General features: G+C 44.3%; 1 protein-coding gene across 1 annotated transcript in view; it reads left to right on the forward strand.

Moving 5' to 3' along the window:
- RASEF (RAS and EF-hand domain containing) overlaps window positions 1-15,363 on the forward strand; it is a 298,021-nt gene that overhangs the window by 268,413 nt on the left and 14,245 nt on the right. The window contains exons 14-16 of the mRNA XM_085633180.1: window positions 2,818-2,932; window positions 7,993-8,112; window positions 13,938-14,014. Coding sequence (XP_085489306.1) covers window positions 2,818-2,932; window positions 7,993-8,112; window positions 13,938-14,014 — 312 coding nt within the window. The remainder of the gene's footprint in view (window positions 1-2,817; window positions 2,933-7,992; window positions 8,113-13,937; window positions 14,015-15,363) is intronic.

The raw sequence follows: 15,363 nt of genomic DNA on the forward strand, positions 1-15,363 counted from the left end.
GGTCTGGGGGGATGGTGCGTGGGCGCGGGGGGTGGTGGCGGTCCTGGGGGTGGTGGCTGTGGGTGTTGTGGGCCTGTTGAAGCTCCGAGCTGCATGATCAGTAGCTCCATGGCATCTGCTGTCCTTCAGGTGTGGCTGTGAACTGGACTCCCTTTTCTGGTGCCGGCTGCCGTCAGACTTTACACCAGGTCAGAGTAGGTGTTAATTCCCTGCTGCTAATGTGCCTTATCGCATGTTTTGTGATCTTATCGCCGATGTCGCTGGTCGTTTTGAATGTTGCAGTGTTGTGTTGACACGGCTTTTTGCATGGGAACGCCTACTCTGCATCTCATTAGAGATAGTTGCCGGGGTCATCTGTGGTGATGTTTTTTGCAGCTGCTATTGCGGGTAAACTGGTGCTATGGGCTGTTAGCACCGGCTTGTGAATGGGGTGATAAATGTATCGCAACTTTGGTTGCGATAAAGTGCAGTTAACTTGCCGATATGTCCTTGAGAATATGCCCCCGTGCACTTTAGCACTACTAACAAGTGCTAAAGTGCTTGTGCTCTCTCCCTAAAACATGGTGGAATTGGCTTACACCCAATTACCATATTTAATTTATTTATACGTCCCTAGGAAAGTTCCACTACCTTTGTCCAGGGTGTATAAATCAAATGCTACTTGTGGGCCTGCCGCGCTGATTGTGCCACCCACTTAAGTAGTGCATTAAGCATGTCTCTAGTCTGCCATTGCTGCCTGTGTGTGCAGTTTTAAACTGCCATTTCGACCTGGCAGAATAAACCTTTTGCCAGGCCCAAACCTTCCTTTTTCATACATATAAGACACCCCTAGAGTAGGCCTTGGGCAGCCCCCAGGGCAGGGCACAGTGTATTAAAAAAGTTGGACATGTACTTTTAAGTTGTATATGTTCCTGTAGTTAGAAATTCTTACCTTTATTTGTCACTACAGCAAGGCCTACCTCTCAGATAGGATAACATTGGAATTACGTTACTACCTTTAATTCATTAAATGATGATTTCCAAAGGGGAGCAGTCAACCAGTTCATGTTTGAAGTCTTTGGAAATTAAGTGAAAAATCCTCTCTCATGGTAAACTAAGATTTTAAATTACAATTTTGAAAATGCCCTTTTAGAAATCTGGCATTTTCATGGCCTTACCCATTTAGTGCCTGTAGCCTGTCCCTGGGTTCACATGACTGGGTGTAGCTGACAGTTGGGCTTTGTGTATTCCTCCTGGACAGCCACACACAAAAGTGAGCATATGTGTGCCTGGATGGACCATCACTGGCAGGATGGGAGGGCGGATCTGGGCACAACCCAACTCACACTTGAATAGGCTATGTCCTGCCTCCACTCATAGGGCTGCATACTGCCTTTGTTAGTCTGCAGCCCGGACAGGAAAGGCAGGTTGTCTGGAGACTTAAAAGGGAAACCTCTAGAAGCTGCTTCCATCTTTCAGAAGAAAGATACCAGGTATAAATATTGGACCTCAGACACTAACTCTTCAGTACACTTCTGACCTGTGGAGACTCTTCCAGGATAGACTGCTGTGCTTCTGAAAGGACTGCCATTCTGCTGGACTGCTGCCCTGTTGGACTACTGTCTTGCTTGCCTACTCTCTTGATGGATTGCTGCCCTACTGGCTTCCTGTCTGAGCCAGAGGGATTGGCCCTCCACCTGAACCCAGGACTCCCAGAGTTACTCCATGGACTAGTCTGTCTCCTGCCTCTTGTTCAGAGCAACAGAAACATTACAGGCACACAACCACCTAAACCATCACTCAGATCCATTTGGAACAAGCCCCTGACCCCCAAGTGGAGCCCCTTAGGTCTTCGTGACTACCAACAGGCCTGTTGGCACTGAAATCTTGTCACTAGCACAGCCCACCAATGCAAAGTGCCATCAGCCTAACCCTTTGCACTGCAGCATCTACTGCTCGCAGAGAGCGGCATAGAGAAGCACCAGACCGACCATTCACAATGACAACAGGATCTTCGTACTATAGTGACGACAATCCGCGATGCCAGGCCTGCTCTTCGTGCTACATTGGCAATCGTCTGTGACGCTTCCCTGCTCTTCGCAGCCCCCTCCACCACGAACAGGACTGAGAAGGTAACTTTCAGCCGGACAAACCAGGTCCCTGTATCCGACCAGCGCTTCATCGTGGTCAGCCTGAACTTGTAACTTTTACTAGGTCTCGCATGACCAGATAGCCATGAGTAGCACTTTAGCACTTTTGGTGCTATTTTCAATAAAATCTCTACAATTATATACCTCCGGATCTACTGATTAGATTTTTGTTGTTTTGGTCTTGTTTTTTTTTTTTAAATCTACTCTCTTTTTCTAATTTGGTGTGGGATTCTCTGTGTAGTGTTTTCATTTTTACTGTCCGAACTGTTGCACAAATACTTCACATGTTGCATTTAAGTTAAGCCTAACTGCTCTACGCCAAACTACCAGAGCGGGAGTACAGGTTAATTTGGGGTTTGCTTGTGGCTTCACCCTGACAAGAATTGTGATTGCTGCTTGAGTAGGTTTCACCACCCCGTAAACCAGCAACCCAATTAATATAGAAAAATCCTACAAGAAGATGTTGAAGGTAGTCCCTTTGACAGATCAAGCTGTCTGTAGCAAGACCTAAAAGACATGCTTATCTTATATGAATATGTGAGTCACAGTTGGGTAGGTTTTCCAGACATATAACACTTACTGAACAAGAAATATGTTTTGTACATGATGAATCTAACTGTACTAAAGTGTACGTAGAAGAAATATGCGTTATCAACTGGTGTAAGGATGCATTTTTCCTCCTTACTAGATTTCGAAGTATTGCAAAGTCATACTTTAGACGAGCGGATGGAGTCCTGCTGCTGTATGATGTTTCCTGTGAGAAAAGCTTTCTAAACGTCCGGGAATGGGTGGACATGATTTCGGTAAGGAGAGCGTATTTACTATACATAAAGGAGCAACACAGCAATTGGCAACAAACCGAGTGGTCATGTAATTATACAGTGGCATGAAGGATTTTCTGTGCCTACCAAACGTCGCTTCTTCCACGTTCCTCTGAAGAACGTATCTAGTATTTAGTAACCCAGATTACGTTCTCAAGCGGAGTACGCATGATGCGCAGCAAGAGGATCACTGCACTAGAAAGGATAAAGCAAAGCCCAAAGCATTCACCTGGTATGCTCCTAGGATGTACAACGCTATGCCAGTTCAGGTCTGCCAGGATCCTTCTCTTTGCTTTTTAAGCAAGACCTCATAAGAGGGTGAGCACCTAGATTACCACCTTCAGAGACTTCCCATTACCATACCAGCACTATTTTACTCCCCTCAGCTCTGCCACACCCCTGGCTTCCAAGCATTATATAATTTATTTGGGAGTTTCCTATGCCCACTGCAAAGCACTAAACTTACAGAAACACCAAATCATTGCAGATGATCAAATCCCATTATGCGTGTAGGAGAGGATTGTGGCGTTACAGCCAGATCTCCTGACTCTGGAACTGGGGAACTGGGTTTGAGTCTCGACAGTCATTTAAACATCATGTAATTCTGGGCAAATCAATTATTCCTTCCGTGCAAAAAAAAAACTTGTGTAATATAGCTGATGCTCATGTAAAGCGCTCCAATACCTTAGGGTCGAGTTTGCTCTATGCAAAACTTCAAAAAATAAAAATACATATAAAATCCAAAAGTTTCTACAGCTGCAGGAACAGTGATCACCTAACGACAGTGGTCATAGAACCATGGCATCTGTGTGTTTCTTACCTGTTGACAATATCATCAATTTGAGGCCTTTCTCGCGCTGAATGCTACGTACAATGGGACATCGCAGGCAAAAGCGATTTCTCCATGACAGCCTTACTCGCCACCATACACATTGTTCCCTGCCCATCCTTGTCTTGGCGTCTTCTGTTGCGACCAAGGCCTGTGCGTGGACCCAGAAGGTGCCCTCTGTGTCAGGTTTGGGGTGTGCCTGGGGTGTGCCTCGTCCTTTGAGGAGTAAACCCCACTCTTGCCTCCCGGCAAGGGTACGGGGTGGATGGAGGGCACAGAGAGCGTGGAGGAGTACGTTTGTATAGTACTTCATGCCAGACGTGTAGCTCCAAAGCACTTTCCAAGCAGTTACGGGACCATGTACGTTTGTGGGAGTGGGTGCGCCTCGCTTTCGGTGGTGGTGCCGGACTGGGAGGCAAACCTAAGAGGGGGAGGTGATGGGGACACAGAGGGAGTGTACCTCACATGTGTCATGCATTGGGTGGTGGGGGCTAGGGCAGAAGTGGGTGAATGACAGGAGCCAATGAGAAGGGGAGAGGGGGGAAAGAGGGTGGCTTATGGGGAGAAATGAATGGGGAGGGGTGAAAGGGGAAGAGAATCAAGGGGAGGAAAAGGAATAGCGGGGTGTGAAAAGAAAAGGAAGGGGTGAAAGAGGAGCGGTAGACTCGGAGAAAAGAGAGGAGGCATTAATGGGTAATAGGACATAGTGAAGCGAGGTAGCAAGCATAGGCTGGAGAGGATGCGAGAGTGAGAGCCCTCCCCCCACCCTGTGCAGGTGGCCACAATAATAACACAGGGAGCTGGAGGCGAGGGTGTAAAGGGAGAGTCCAAGGAGGAGGGGGCGACGCCGGTGAGTGGGAGAGAACGAATAACAGGACTCATCACCAGAGGCAGATAAAGGCAAACGCATCGAGAGAGTGGAGGGTGGAGAAGAAATGAGTGAGTAAGTGAAGGTTAAGAAATAACAGAAGAGGCGCAGAGACAGGAGGTAGAAAGGAGCAAGAGGCAGTGGATGGGGAGCGGGAGGGATGCTGGAGAGCTGTTTGAAGTCTGGGGTTTTTGGAGAAGAAATCCATCGCTCCCTACAAGAGACTGCAATGTGAGCTCTGATTCTGAGCTGAATGTACCACCTTCACACCAGCCGCGACAAAGAGGTGCACGAGGGAACTAGTGCAGCCTCGTGCAATAATAGTGAACACCGTCACTACATCATTCTGTCGCTCCCTACAAGAGACTGCAGTCTGAGCTCTCATTCGGAGCTGAATGTACCACCTTCACACCAGCCGCGACACAGAGGTGCACAAGGGGACTAGTGCAGCCTCGTGCAATAATAGTGAACACCGTCACTACATCATTCTGTCGCTCCCTACAAGAGACTGCAGTCTGAGCTCTCATTCGGAGCTGAATGTACCACCTTCACACCAGCCGCGACACAGAGGTGCACGAGGGGACTAGTGCAGCCTTGTGCAATATTAGTGAACACTGTCACTATTTCATTCCATCTCTCCCTACAAGGGACTGTAGTGTGAGCTCTGATTCTGAGCTGACTAACTGCAGGGTTGGTGGCAGCACATTTTCCTGGTGCCAGGGCTGCCCCGCCCCCCACAGTAACCCCTGTCTGTGAAGAAAGGCCCATTTACACTGAGATAGATTCGTAATCATGAGGAGCCCTGAGTTTAAAGTGCTTCTCCAACTCACAGTACAGACCAATTATGTTGCTTTAATGCGCAGATATTAAAAAGGGTTTTTAATTAAGAATGTTGCCTGAATCCTCTGTCAACAGCCTTAATGACAAATGTATGACAATGCAGCTGACATCCGGTCGCGCAGCTGCTCGCTCCCGAGCTCCCTAGGCCAGGGGAGTTAACGTTTGTAGAGAATGCGAGACATGCACCTGCCTATGGCCAATTGCGTGCTATGTTTCTTAGAAAGACGCACGCAAAGGCCAATAGCCTGAGATAAAAAACAAAACAAAACACACGCACGAGCTCGGAGTTGGAAGCCCTTACTAGAAGCCTCGCAGAGCAGCCCAAGCACGCTGGCTCCGGCAAGACCTAAAAAGGAAGAATTGTGGGAGTATAGGCTGATACAATCAAGTCTCGTCAGAAAACGTACTTTGTTTTCTGTTTTTGTCCCTGTGTTTTTAACCTGCATAGGAAACCCCTGCATAAAACATAATTCAATCAGAATAAATATGCTTCCACCCAATGTGTACGTTGTATGCAGCACTTCTGTGTAGAGCGAATGCCCTTCCAACAGGGGAGCTTATCAGGTGATTAACAAATCCTGGAATCTTAGGCACTACCCCTGGACAGCGGCTGGAGGAGAGGCTGACTATAGAGCGATGGTAAGCACCTGTCACTTGAGGGAGGATTTTATATTACAGAGTCCAGGTGTGTTTTAAAAGATTACAATAGTGTGTCTCTTTTTTTACAATAGTAATTTGTTGTGTGCGTTAGACGCAGTATTATTCCGAAGCAATTGAACAGTTTTGACTGGCTAGATACAATATCAGTGCAAATGAGGTGCACATAATATTAATTGAGACTGTTCTTGTAGTGATCATGATGGCCTCAATTGGAGACATTCGATTCAATTTAAGTATATTTTCATTCCCAGGCTTTGCATAATCAAGAACAGAGCCACACATTTGCATGACAAGGAATTTTGAGAAGACACAGTTTTAAAATGTTAGGATTTATTTAAATTTTGTTTTGGAAAAGAGAGTTTGGTAAATGTTTATCCATTTCTGCTTATTTTATGGTTCAATTCACTTTGTAAATGAAGTGCTAGCTAAGCAAACCAAAATGTTTAAGAAGGCGTTTTTAGTAAGTTCAACGTTGTTGTCATGTCTCAGGTTATGTGTAGTGTTATAAAAAACTCCTTAATAAATAAATCAAATTCTCCAAGAAAATTATAATTACTAAACATCTATAGATCATAACTTTAGTTGACTCACTATAAAAGAGTGTCATCCTAAAGATGATCGGCAAAAGACTTAGGCCCTTAAAATGGGTTCGGTGGTCCAGTGCACCGCCAAACCCGTGGCGGTGATCCGCGGACCACCAGACTGTCGGTCTCCCCGCCACATTAGTACTGCGGCGGTTAGACCTCCATGGAAACACTGCTGCCGCCAGGGATCCACAATTACTGACGGTGGTGCAGCGATTAGGGGCCCCTAATATGCTGGTGGTGCCACATATTAGGAGTTTCCTCACGCCACACTTTTCATGGCTACTTTTCTTGTCGCTATGCTGCTTTGCGTGAGGCTTGATAATAGGAGAAATGTTGCTTAGCGACATTTCTCCCGTTATCCTGGGGAGGAACGCCCACTTTGCATCTCATTAGAGATGCAAAGATGGGCGTTAGGAATTCAGGCACTAAGGCAAGGTTTCACGCGATAGCTTGACCTTGCTGATATAGCGATAACATTATCGCCGCTTTTTGGCCGAAAACGGCCGCAAAAGCGGATAGAGTGACCATCACTCGCTTTTCCTACCTGGGCCTGTTTTGCGAGGCATGGTGATCTCAGGCGGAGGGCTCTAACAGTGACTGCAGCACATAGGGAGAAAAATCTCACCACTTCAGATCCATTGTTTTGTAATTTCATGAAAAAACTCCTGGTTTTAGAGTTGGTTTCTGGAAATCTAAAACTTTTACTGAGCATCTGCTACACACATAGAGGTTGTTCGGCAAATTTCAGTGTCTTCAGTGGAGCCGTCAAACAGATAGCTTCACTGTAAGTACAGAGGTCCCCGCCATCTAGAATCAGGCATGATTTCAATTTGTTTCTTCCAAATAACATTGACATTGTTTCTGATCAATTTGTCTGCATTTCATCTTGCTCAGCAGGCCATTCTGTCAATTCCAAAGTATATGATGGTCATTAATGGAGTTGTTTTCTTCTAATAGTGCAGTTTATATGCCAATACAGCGTAACCTTCTAGAATCCCAAAAAGACAGTGCCGAGGCTGCTCATTGGTGATATGGAAGGCCCTAACTGGGTTATCAAAGATAGCTAGCTAGAGGGCTTTAAATCAATGCAACTCAATATTGTTCCTTTCCTCCATCTTGTCTCACGAAAAAGTAGCAGTTTCACAATAAGAAAACTTCAGCAAAATGTTTATGAAAATAAATCACCTGTTATATTCTGAACATAAACATACTGTCACTTCAATGTCTAAATATGCTTTTGTTTACACTTTCCTGGCAGGAAGTTACTCAGGACAATGTCCCAATCATGATGGTCGGAAACAAAGCGGATCTTCGCGAAGTGGCAGCAGAGAAAGGGCAAAAATGTGTCCCAACCAGTTATGGAGAAAAACTGGCTATGGTGAGGATGGGTAATCTGCTTTGAAATGTTTATAGTGTCTGAGTCATTTTAGCGCCAGAACACTCTTGTTGAGTAGCTGTGCGCTCTATAAATGTCTTCATTCATTCATTCATCCATTCATTCATTCTAATGCCAGAATCCTAGGGCCCGATTCACAGAACAAACTTAAGACAAAATCCTAAACTTAGTACCATTTTGGTATTCACAGAATGCACTTACTACTTCTGGTATTCACAGAATGAATTTACTACTTTTGCGATTCACAGAATAAACTTACTATTTTTGCTATTCACAGAATGGATTTACGACTACTAACTTTACATCCGCACTCGGGCCGGAAATTCCGGCACGGAGGTGGAGCTTCTGGCCCGGAGGCGGGGCTTCCGGCCCGGAGGCGGAGCTTCCGGCCCAGAGGTGGAGATTTTGGCCATGGCTAAATCTCCGCCACTGGCCGGAATCCCCACCTCCGGGCCGGAAGCTCCGCCTCCGGGCCGGAAGCTCCGCCTCCTGCGGACGTAAAGTTAGTAGTCGTAAATCCATTCTGTGAATAGCAAAAGTAGTAAGTTTATTCTGTGAATCGCAAAAGTAGTAAGTTCATTCTGTGAATACCAGAAGTAGTAAGTGCATTCTGTGAATACCAAAATGGTACTAAGTTTAGGATTTTGCCTTGTTTGTTCTGTGAATCGGGCCCCTACTTTCCATTATTTTACTAAATGTGTATACAATCAAATCAGTACATAACATTGTGGTACAATGCACAAAAGATGCATAATTGGGTCGGTGTGGCAGTGGTGATTCAATTGAAAACAAGCATTGGCAAAGCCAAACGGTCTGTCTTTACTGTGATATTGAATACCAACACAGACATGAGCAAGTACGGCAACCATGCACTGGCACATATTAGCCATTTCCATTGTCTTTGCTAAACCTTGTTTATATTCATCTATAAACGAAAACCTGTACAAATATATATGACTGTAATAAGAATAACAGGGGCATGATGGAGGCCCCAGCAGTCCCTGCGGTGCGGGGGGTGGGCAAGGTTCCTTGTTTTGCAGGGGCCCCCCCTAATCCCTTAAGCCATGCCATTGTATGCCTGCCAGAATGCACGCAATGGCATGTTCTAAGAAACTTTTAAACACTCTGGAAACCACTCTGCTTTTCCGAGTTGAAATAAAGAGAAAAGCAATATTGAGGGCAGAGAGAGGCCCAGCAAATGGTACCCCATGTCCCTATGTACATGACAGGGGCGTAATGCAGGCCCCTGCAGTGTAGGGGGCCCCAACCCTTCAGGGATGCCTCATTTAGCCCAAGACTAATATCATGTCTGGGTGATCTGGGAGACACTGGGGCTCCAAATGACAGTCTGCAGGGGGGGGCCACCATTTTACGTTATGCCACTGAGTAAAAGCCAGGATTTGCAGAGAAAAGCCATGCTCATGTTGTGCTATTCGCCTTTAGCAGTCAGTGCTGTCTCGTCAAGACTCCTGCAATCTTGCTTCTCACTGTCAAGACAGCTCGCCGAGTTCACCACTCGCATTCATTTGAAAGTCATGTTTGTATCAAGGCAGGGCAGGGCAAATGCAGTCTGTCATCCTTCCAATGTCAGTGACTTATGTATCACAAACTAGGTATTACTAATACTATTTATTCACAGCACTTACTAATGGCACAAGTGCAGCATAAATTATTATAAAAACAAGTTCCTCTTACTAATAAACAATTAAAGTAAATGGAGAAATAACTAGTATTTTATATGAAGATTCGAAATTAATATATTCACATATTGAAGTGTGCTCTTCATGCCCAGGTGTATACAAATAACACTTGCCTGCACTGATTGGATTTATAGTGCTTACATTGTTTACTTTTTTGTAAGCCGCTGAGGTAAGGTAAGCTAGATTTGGGAAATCCTGTGATCATGGTAATCCTGCAATGAATTCCAGACAGAAGTAGTAATTGTATCAGTGTTCGGAATACTTCTTCACTGACTATCCACGTTCATATTTCGGGGGGTGCAAAGTCGTCAAGTATGCGTTTTTAGTTGTGTTGATTGTGTTGTGGTGGAGAGTTTATCATCCACGATACAATCTAGGGATTTTGCCTTGCCAACTAGTTTGAGCGAAACAGTGAGTGGGAGGACACTTGCGTTCTGGCTTTGGTCTGGGTGTCATTGGGTTTTGGTGAAATTAGTAGAAATTCTGTTTGGATAGAATGAGTTTTATGAACCTGTTGTGTAGGCATTTTTGCACTTTTCTATATCTATTGTCAGGGTTTTGGTAAATTGATCTGAATATATTTTAAGACCCAGCTGCTTTTCATAACAGTATTGGGGGATGTGTAAAAGCAGCCCTTTTACCTCTTCATTCAGTGGCACAATATGTAGGTTAAAAATAGCGGGGGCCAAAATGGGCCCTTCGAGTCTCAATGCGGAGACAAGGAGAGGTGGGATGAATATTCACTCATTCATGCTATGTTTGATCCAACCCTATCATAGGATAGAAAGCTGCTTAAAATATTACTATTGAATCTCATCCTTTTTCTCATGATGTTGATCAGTTGAATGGTTAGTTCCATAGAAGGGTGTTGGAGGTCAAGAAGTTCCAGGATGCAAGCAACATCTTTGTCTTTGATCCCAGGGTGTCATGAATCCCCATTAGAGTTGTCGTTCCTGAGCTGTACTCTTCCCTAAAACTGGATTGGTTTGTGTGAGGTGTTTGATGTGGGCCCTGACAGAGGTGCAAAGTCTACCTCTCGATATATGCCTTTCTGTCTAGGTATAAAAAGTAGGCTCATTTCTGAATCGCTAACAAGATGTATTTTTGCAAACTCACAAACATTTAATGCATCAGATTGATGATGTTAAAGGGCCTGCTTATGAGTTGCAGGGTGCAGAGGTGCAAAAATTTGGCATCATCGTCAATTTTCAGCTGGCAACATCACACCTGCAACTTGCAGTTAGGAGTTTTGTTCCTCAGAAAGGGGAAACAGCCATGCAGATCCAGGAACACCAGGTCGTCTTCTGCATGGCTATCTCCTATTCCAGAGGTTTTCTTCTCAGTCCCACACATGCTTTGAGCTGATGCGTAAAGGTTAGCGATTGAACAATATAAATTGCAAGATGGGTCAGCTCCAGGGCAACAGGGGAGCCTGACAGGTGGCTCTGTCTGCAGCCCGTGTCTGAAGTTCCGGGAGATGCTGGTCTTGGTTGGGGATTTGTGAACCTGAGTGTGGCTGTAGAAGGAAAGTACATAGAACATTGGAATATGGATCACAAAGTTATACCACTGCATGGGCACAATCAGTACCACAAACCAAAACCAGAATTAAAGCAGGGTGACCTATAATAGCGTAATATGTTGCCAGTCTTTTGACCTTTGGCACTGTGAATGTGCAGCAAACACAAAATGGCATGCAGGATCTGGGCAGTTCATTGTTGGTTCATTCAGAGGTGGAGTATTTTAGTAAACGAGGCCACCTAATTTAAGGGATCCCCCTCCAATTGAGTAATGTGCTTGAGGAAGTGATGGTAGTTGCATAAAGTGTTGCGATAACAAGGGTGATTTGAGTGCTTTCTATTTTAGGGGGAAAACATGAAAAAGAAGGATGAGAGGGTTTAAGTGGACTGAGGCGTATGTTGAACACAAGGGTGCCAGGGTGAAGCTTTGTGATAGTAGTTGAATACAGGAAGTACAGAGCAACCTGGCTAATTTATTTTTTGTAAATGTATTTTAATTCGGAAATGACAGTGACTCAACTGTATTCTACTACATTCTCGGTAAGCTAAAGCTTGTTCAAATTATAGGGGTGTTGGTCGTTAGGTCACCCTGTCACACTAACTTTCGCTCTTCAATAAAGGAAGATACATTTATGTACCATCTTTTGTGACCAGGGGTAATACAGACTTTGAAATTGAATCAATCATTAAAACTAGAGAGGGGGAATGATAAGGCAGGAGAAGGTCTATGAAGAACAATGGGTCCATTAAAACAAGGAGGAAGGTGGGTGAGAGTATGAAATTGGAGCCAGGTTGTGGGCCAAGCAAACAATGCCGGGATATCAAGACACATGGAAAAGTAATTAAGTCAGCAAGTGGGACAACAACCCCAGTAGAGCCTCATAAAAAAAAACACTTTTTAAAATTAGTTTCACGCTCCTACACTATGCCTTTCCAATGTTATCCATCGGCCATGGCCCCAATGCCCTCATTACTGATTTTTAAATGGTGTGTGCAGTTGGTCTGTTATGATGTGGTTGTTCACAGGGCTGAATTCACTGGTAGGTCAACAAGGACAAGATTTCCACCTCTGTCTGCACACTCTTGTATCGTAAGGTGATCTCCCAGTCCTATGGCGAACACGACACTCCACATCACTCCATGACAGTCCACTTCACTCCACTCCACGACAATTTATGCAACTCCTCGGCACTCCATAGCACTCTGCTCCACTTTATGACACTCCACTCCACGCCACTCTCCTTAACCCCACTAACTTTTAGCCATGCTGTACACCACTTTTTTTACTTGTGACCAGCTTGGCTGAACAGGTTCATAGGGGATGGAATATTAGGAATTGGTCTGTAGTTGTCGAGGTCTCTATAAACAAGTGCTACATTTTTCTCTGGGTGTTTTATGTAAGCTGATTTAAATTTGGGTGGGACTACTTCATTTTCAAGTGAGGAATTGAAGAAGCGGTGTGATATTAAGAAAGTGGGACAGGACCATGAGCTAGTTGTGGAAGGAAACAGCACAACTGGGACACATCAGTTGCCTATGATGTATGGCTCCTCTTGAGAGGAAAGTGTTCAGTCTTGGTGACTGTGTGTGTAGCAAAGTCTCCCAATTCACATGAGATTTAGGTGACTATCATGTGGTGTGTTAGTTTGGATTATATTTACTTATGTATGTTGGCAATTTTGGGGTTGAAATGTTCAGATCTTTTAAGGGCTTTTTTTATAGGCAGAACAATGTAGCTATATTGTTTGTGTTTTAGTTATGTTTATGCCTGATGGTAGCCAACACATTTCTTCTTCCTTGAAAAATATATATCTATACATATATACATACATACATACAGGGGTTTTCAGTGAGTCCGCATCATCCTTCGGTATTTTATAGTGTAATTCATATTTTCATTCGGCCCATGAAAGAATGGAACATGGGGCAATGGTTCAGTCCACTTTAGCCATTGGTCACTTTCTGTGTGGTGGTATTCTTCCCAAGCACAATGTGGCATCTACACAGAAAATACTCCTGTTCTTTGCCAGGGACTGGTGGACCCATATGTCCTGTTTGCAAAAAAATACATTCCTTTTCCCACTTTTTTAACCTTTATCTAGTGCTATAGTTTTAGCTTCTCTGAAGGTGCATGACATTAGGTTGTTTTTTTAGACAAGAACATGGAATTAACGGGACCAAAGCAAAACAGGACTTTCTCCTGTACCATTCATTCTAAAATGCATCACATTCTATAATTTGTTGAAAACATTTCACATGACTCTCTTTATCAACGCCCCTACCTCTTTTCCTAGCTGATGTACCAACCTGAACAAAACATATTGAAAGAGAGGTTCCTATTAGAACGCCCAAATCACAAAATTAGGAATTGATGTGCCCTATTATAAAATGAACTGGAATATCAGACGTGTAGACTACCTGGACCTACCTGGGATCCTTGTAAACATTATTGGGGCAACTCTCCAAGCATGGCACACTGGTTACACTGCAAACGTGTCGCTCTCTTTAACTTTCAAGCAGCCAACCGTAGTGATTAAAGAAAAGTGCAGATTCATGATAAACATATTTTTATTCATTTCCTCCACAGACATATAATGCTTTATTCTGTGAAACAAGCGCCAAGGAAGGCTCCAACGTTGTGGAAGCGGTTCTGCATCTCGCACGGTATGTTATGGTCTGAGGGAAAAACGCTTTTGTGTATACTTTGCTCTAGAATTGTCGTTGTTTTATTCTCATGCTTGTCACATTTTTGTTACTGAAGTGCAGCTAGTTTTCTGATCGCTATGTACATTTTTATTTCACTTTCTTCCTTTATTGATTCATTTTATTTACATCAGGCTCAGACTTTCATCCTTCTGACTTTCGTAAATCGAGTGCCATAAAGATGTGTGACTATAGCAAGTGCTTTTTATAGCCCGGTAAAGCTGCAGATACAATTCGTGTTGATATCACTGAGTATAATGGTAACTTTTCGTTCCCTGACTTGTTTGCTAGCTGCAGGATGCTACCTGGAATTTTGCTCAGCCTTTTGATCCTAACTGCAACAGAGAAAGGGGCAGATTTATTTTAGACTTGCGCCACTTTTACGCCGCCGTAACGTCACTTTTGTGACGCAGCGGCGGCGGAAACCATGCGCCATGTTGCGCCTTATTTACAACGTGACGCATCTAGGGAGATGCGTCACGTTGTAAAGCCCTGCGCTAAATTAAACCTGCGTCAGGTTTAATGTATGCAGGGTGGGCGTTCCATCGGAAAAAGCCTCGGAAAAGTGACGCAGTGAAATCTACAAGATTTCACTCAGTCACTTTTCCGACGCTGCTGCGTCAAAACCTTGCGCCTGCTTGAAGCAGGCGTAAGGCATGACGCAGCATGTTAGGTATGGTCAGCCCCTAAACATTGCTGGAGTTGCGTCGTGCTTGCGACGCGACTCCAGCAATGCGCCGCCCTTACGCCATCAGATGCGTCACGCATCTGTTTATCCTTGCGCCACGATGCGCTGCATTGTAAATGCGGCGCATCTGTGGTGGCGCAAGGGTAAACTTGCGTGACGCATCTTTCCTGGCGCATCCCTGCTGATTTGCAGGGATGCGCCAGGAAACATAAATCTGCCCCAAAATCTGTAACAGCCGGCTGAAATACATAAAGCGAGAAATTGAATTGCAAATTTAATGCATGCTGTCCCTCACATATTGGGATTGACTGGTACCGTAAATAGTTAAGGACCTGGAGTAGCAATTTGCTTCAACTATACTATGCATTCAATAATTGATTTTGCCTGATACTATTGATGCAGCAATTTGCAAATTTCTTTTGCAAGTTCGTGTTTAGAGAGCACTTAAGTTCTGGAATGAGACTACTCATCAGAAATCAATACATTTAAGTAACGTGGAGCACATTTTGCCCCCAAAGGTGCGGATATTATGAGTTTTGCAAACCATGAAGGCTTATTTAATGGTTAGCAAAATTATACATGCAAATCATCAAATTAGTTGTAACTCTTTAGCCAATACATG

The sequence above is a fragment of the Triturus cristatus genome, chromosome 2_1, assembly GCF_964204655.1.
Source record: "Triturus cristatus chromosome 2_1, aTriCri1.1, whole genome shotgun sequence".
NCBI lineage: Eukaryota > Metazoa > Chordata > Amphibia > Caudata > Salamandridae > Triturus > Triturus cristatus.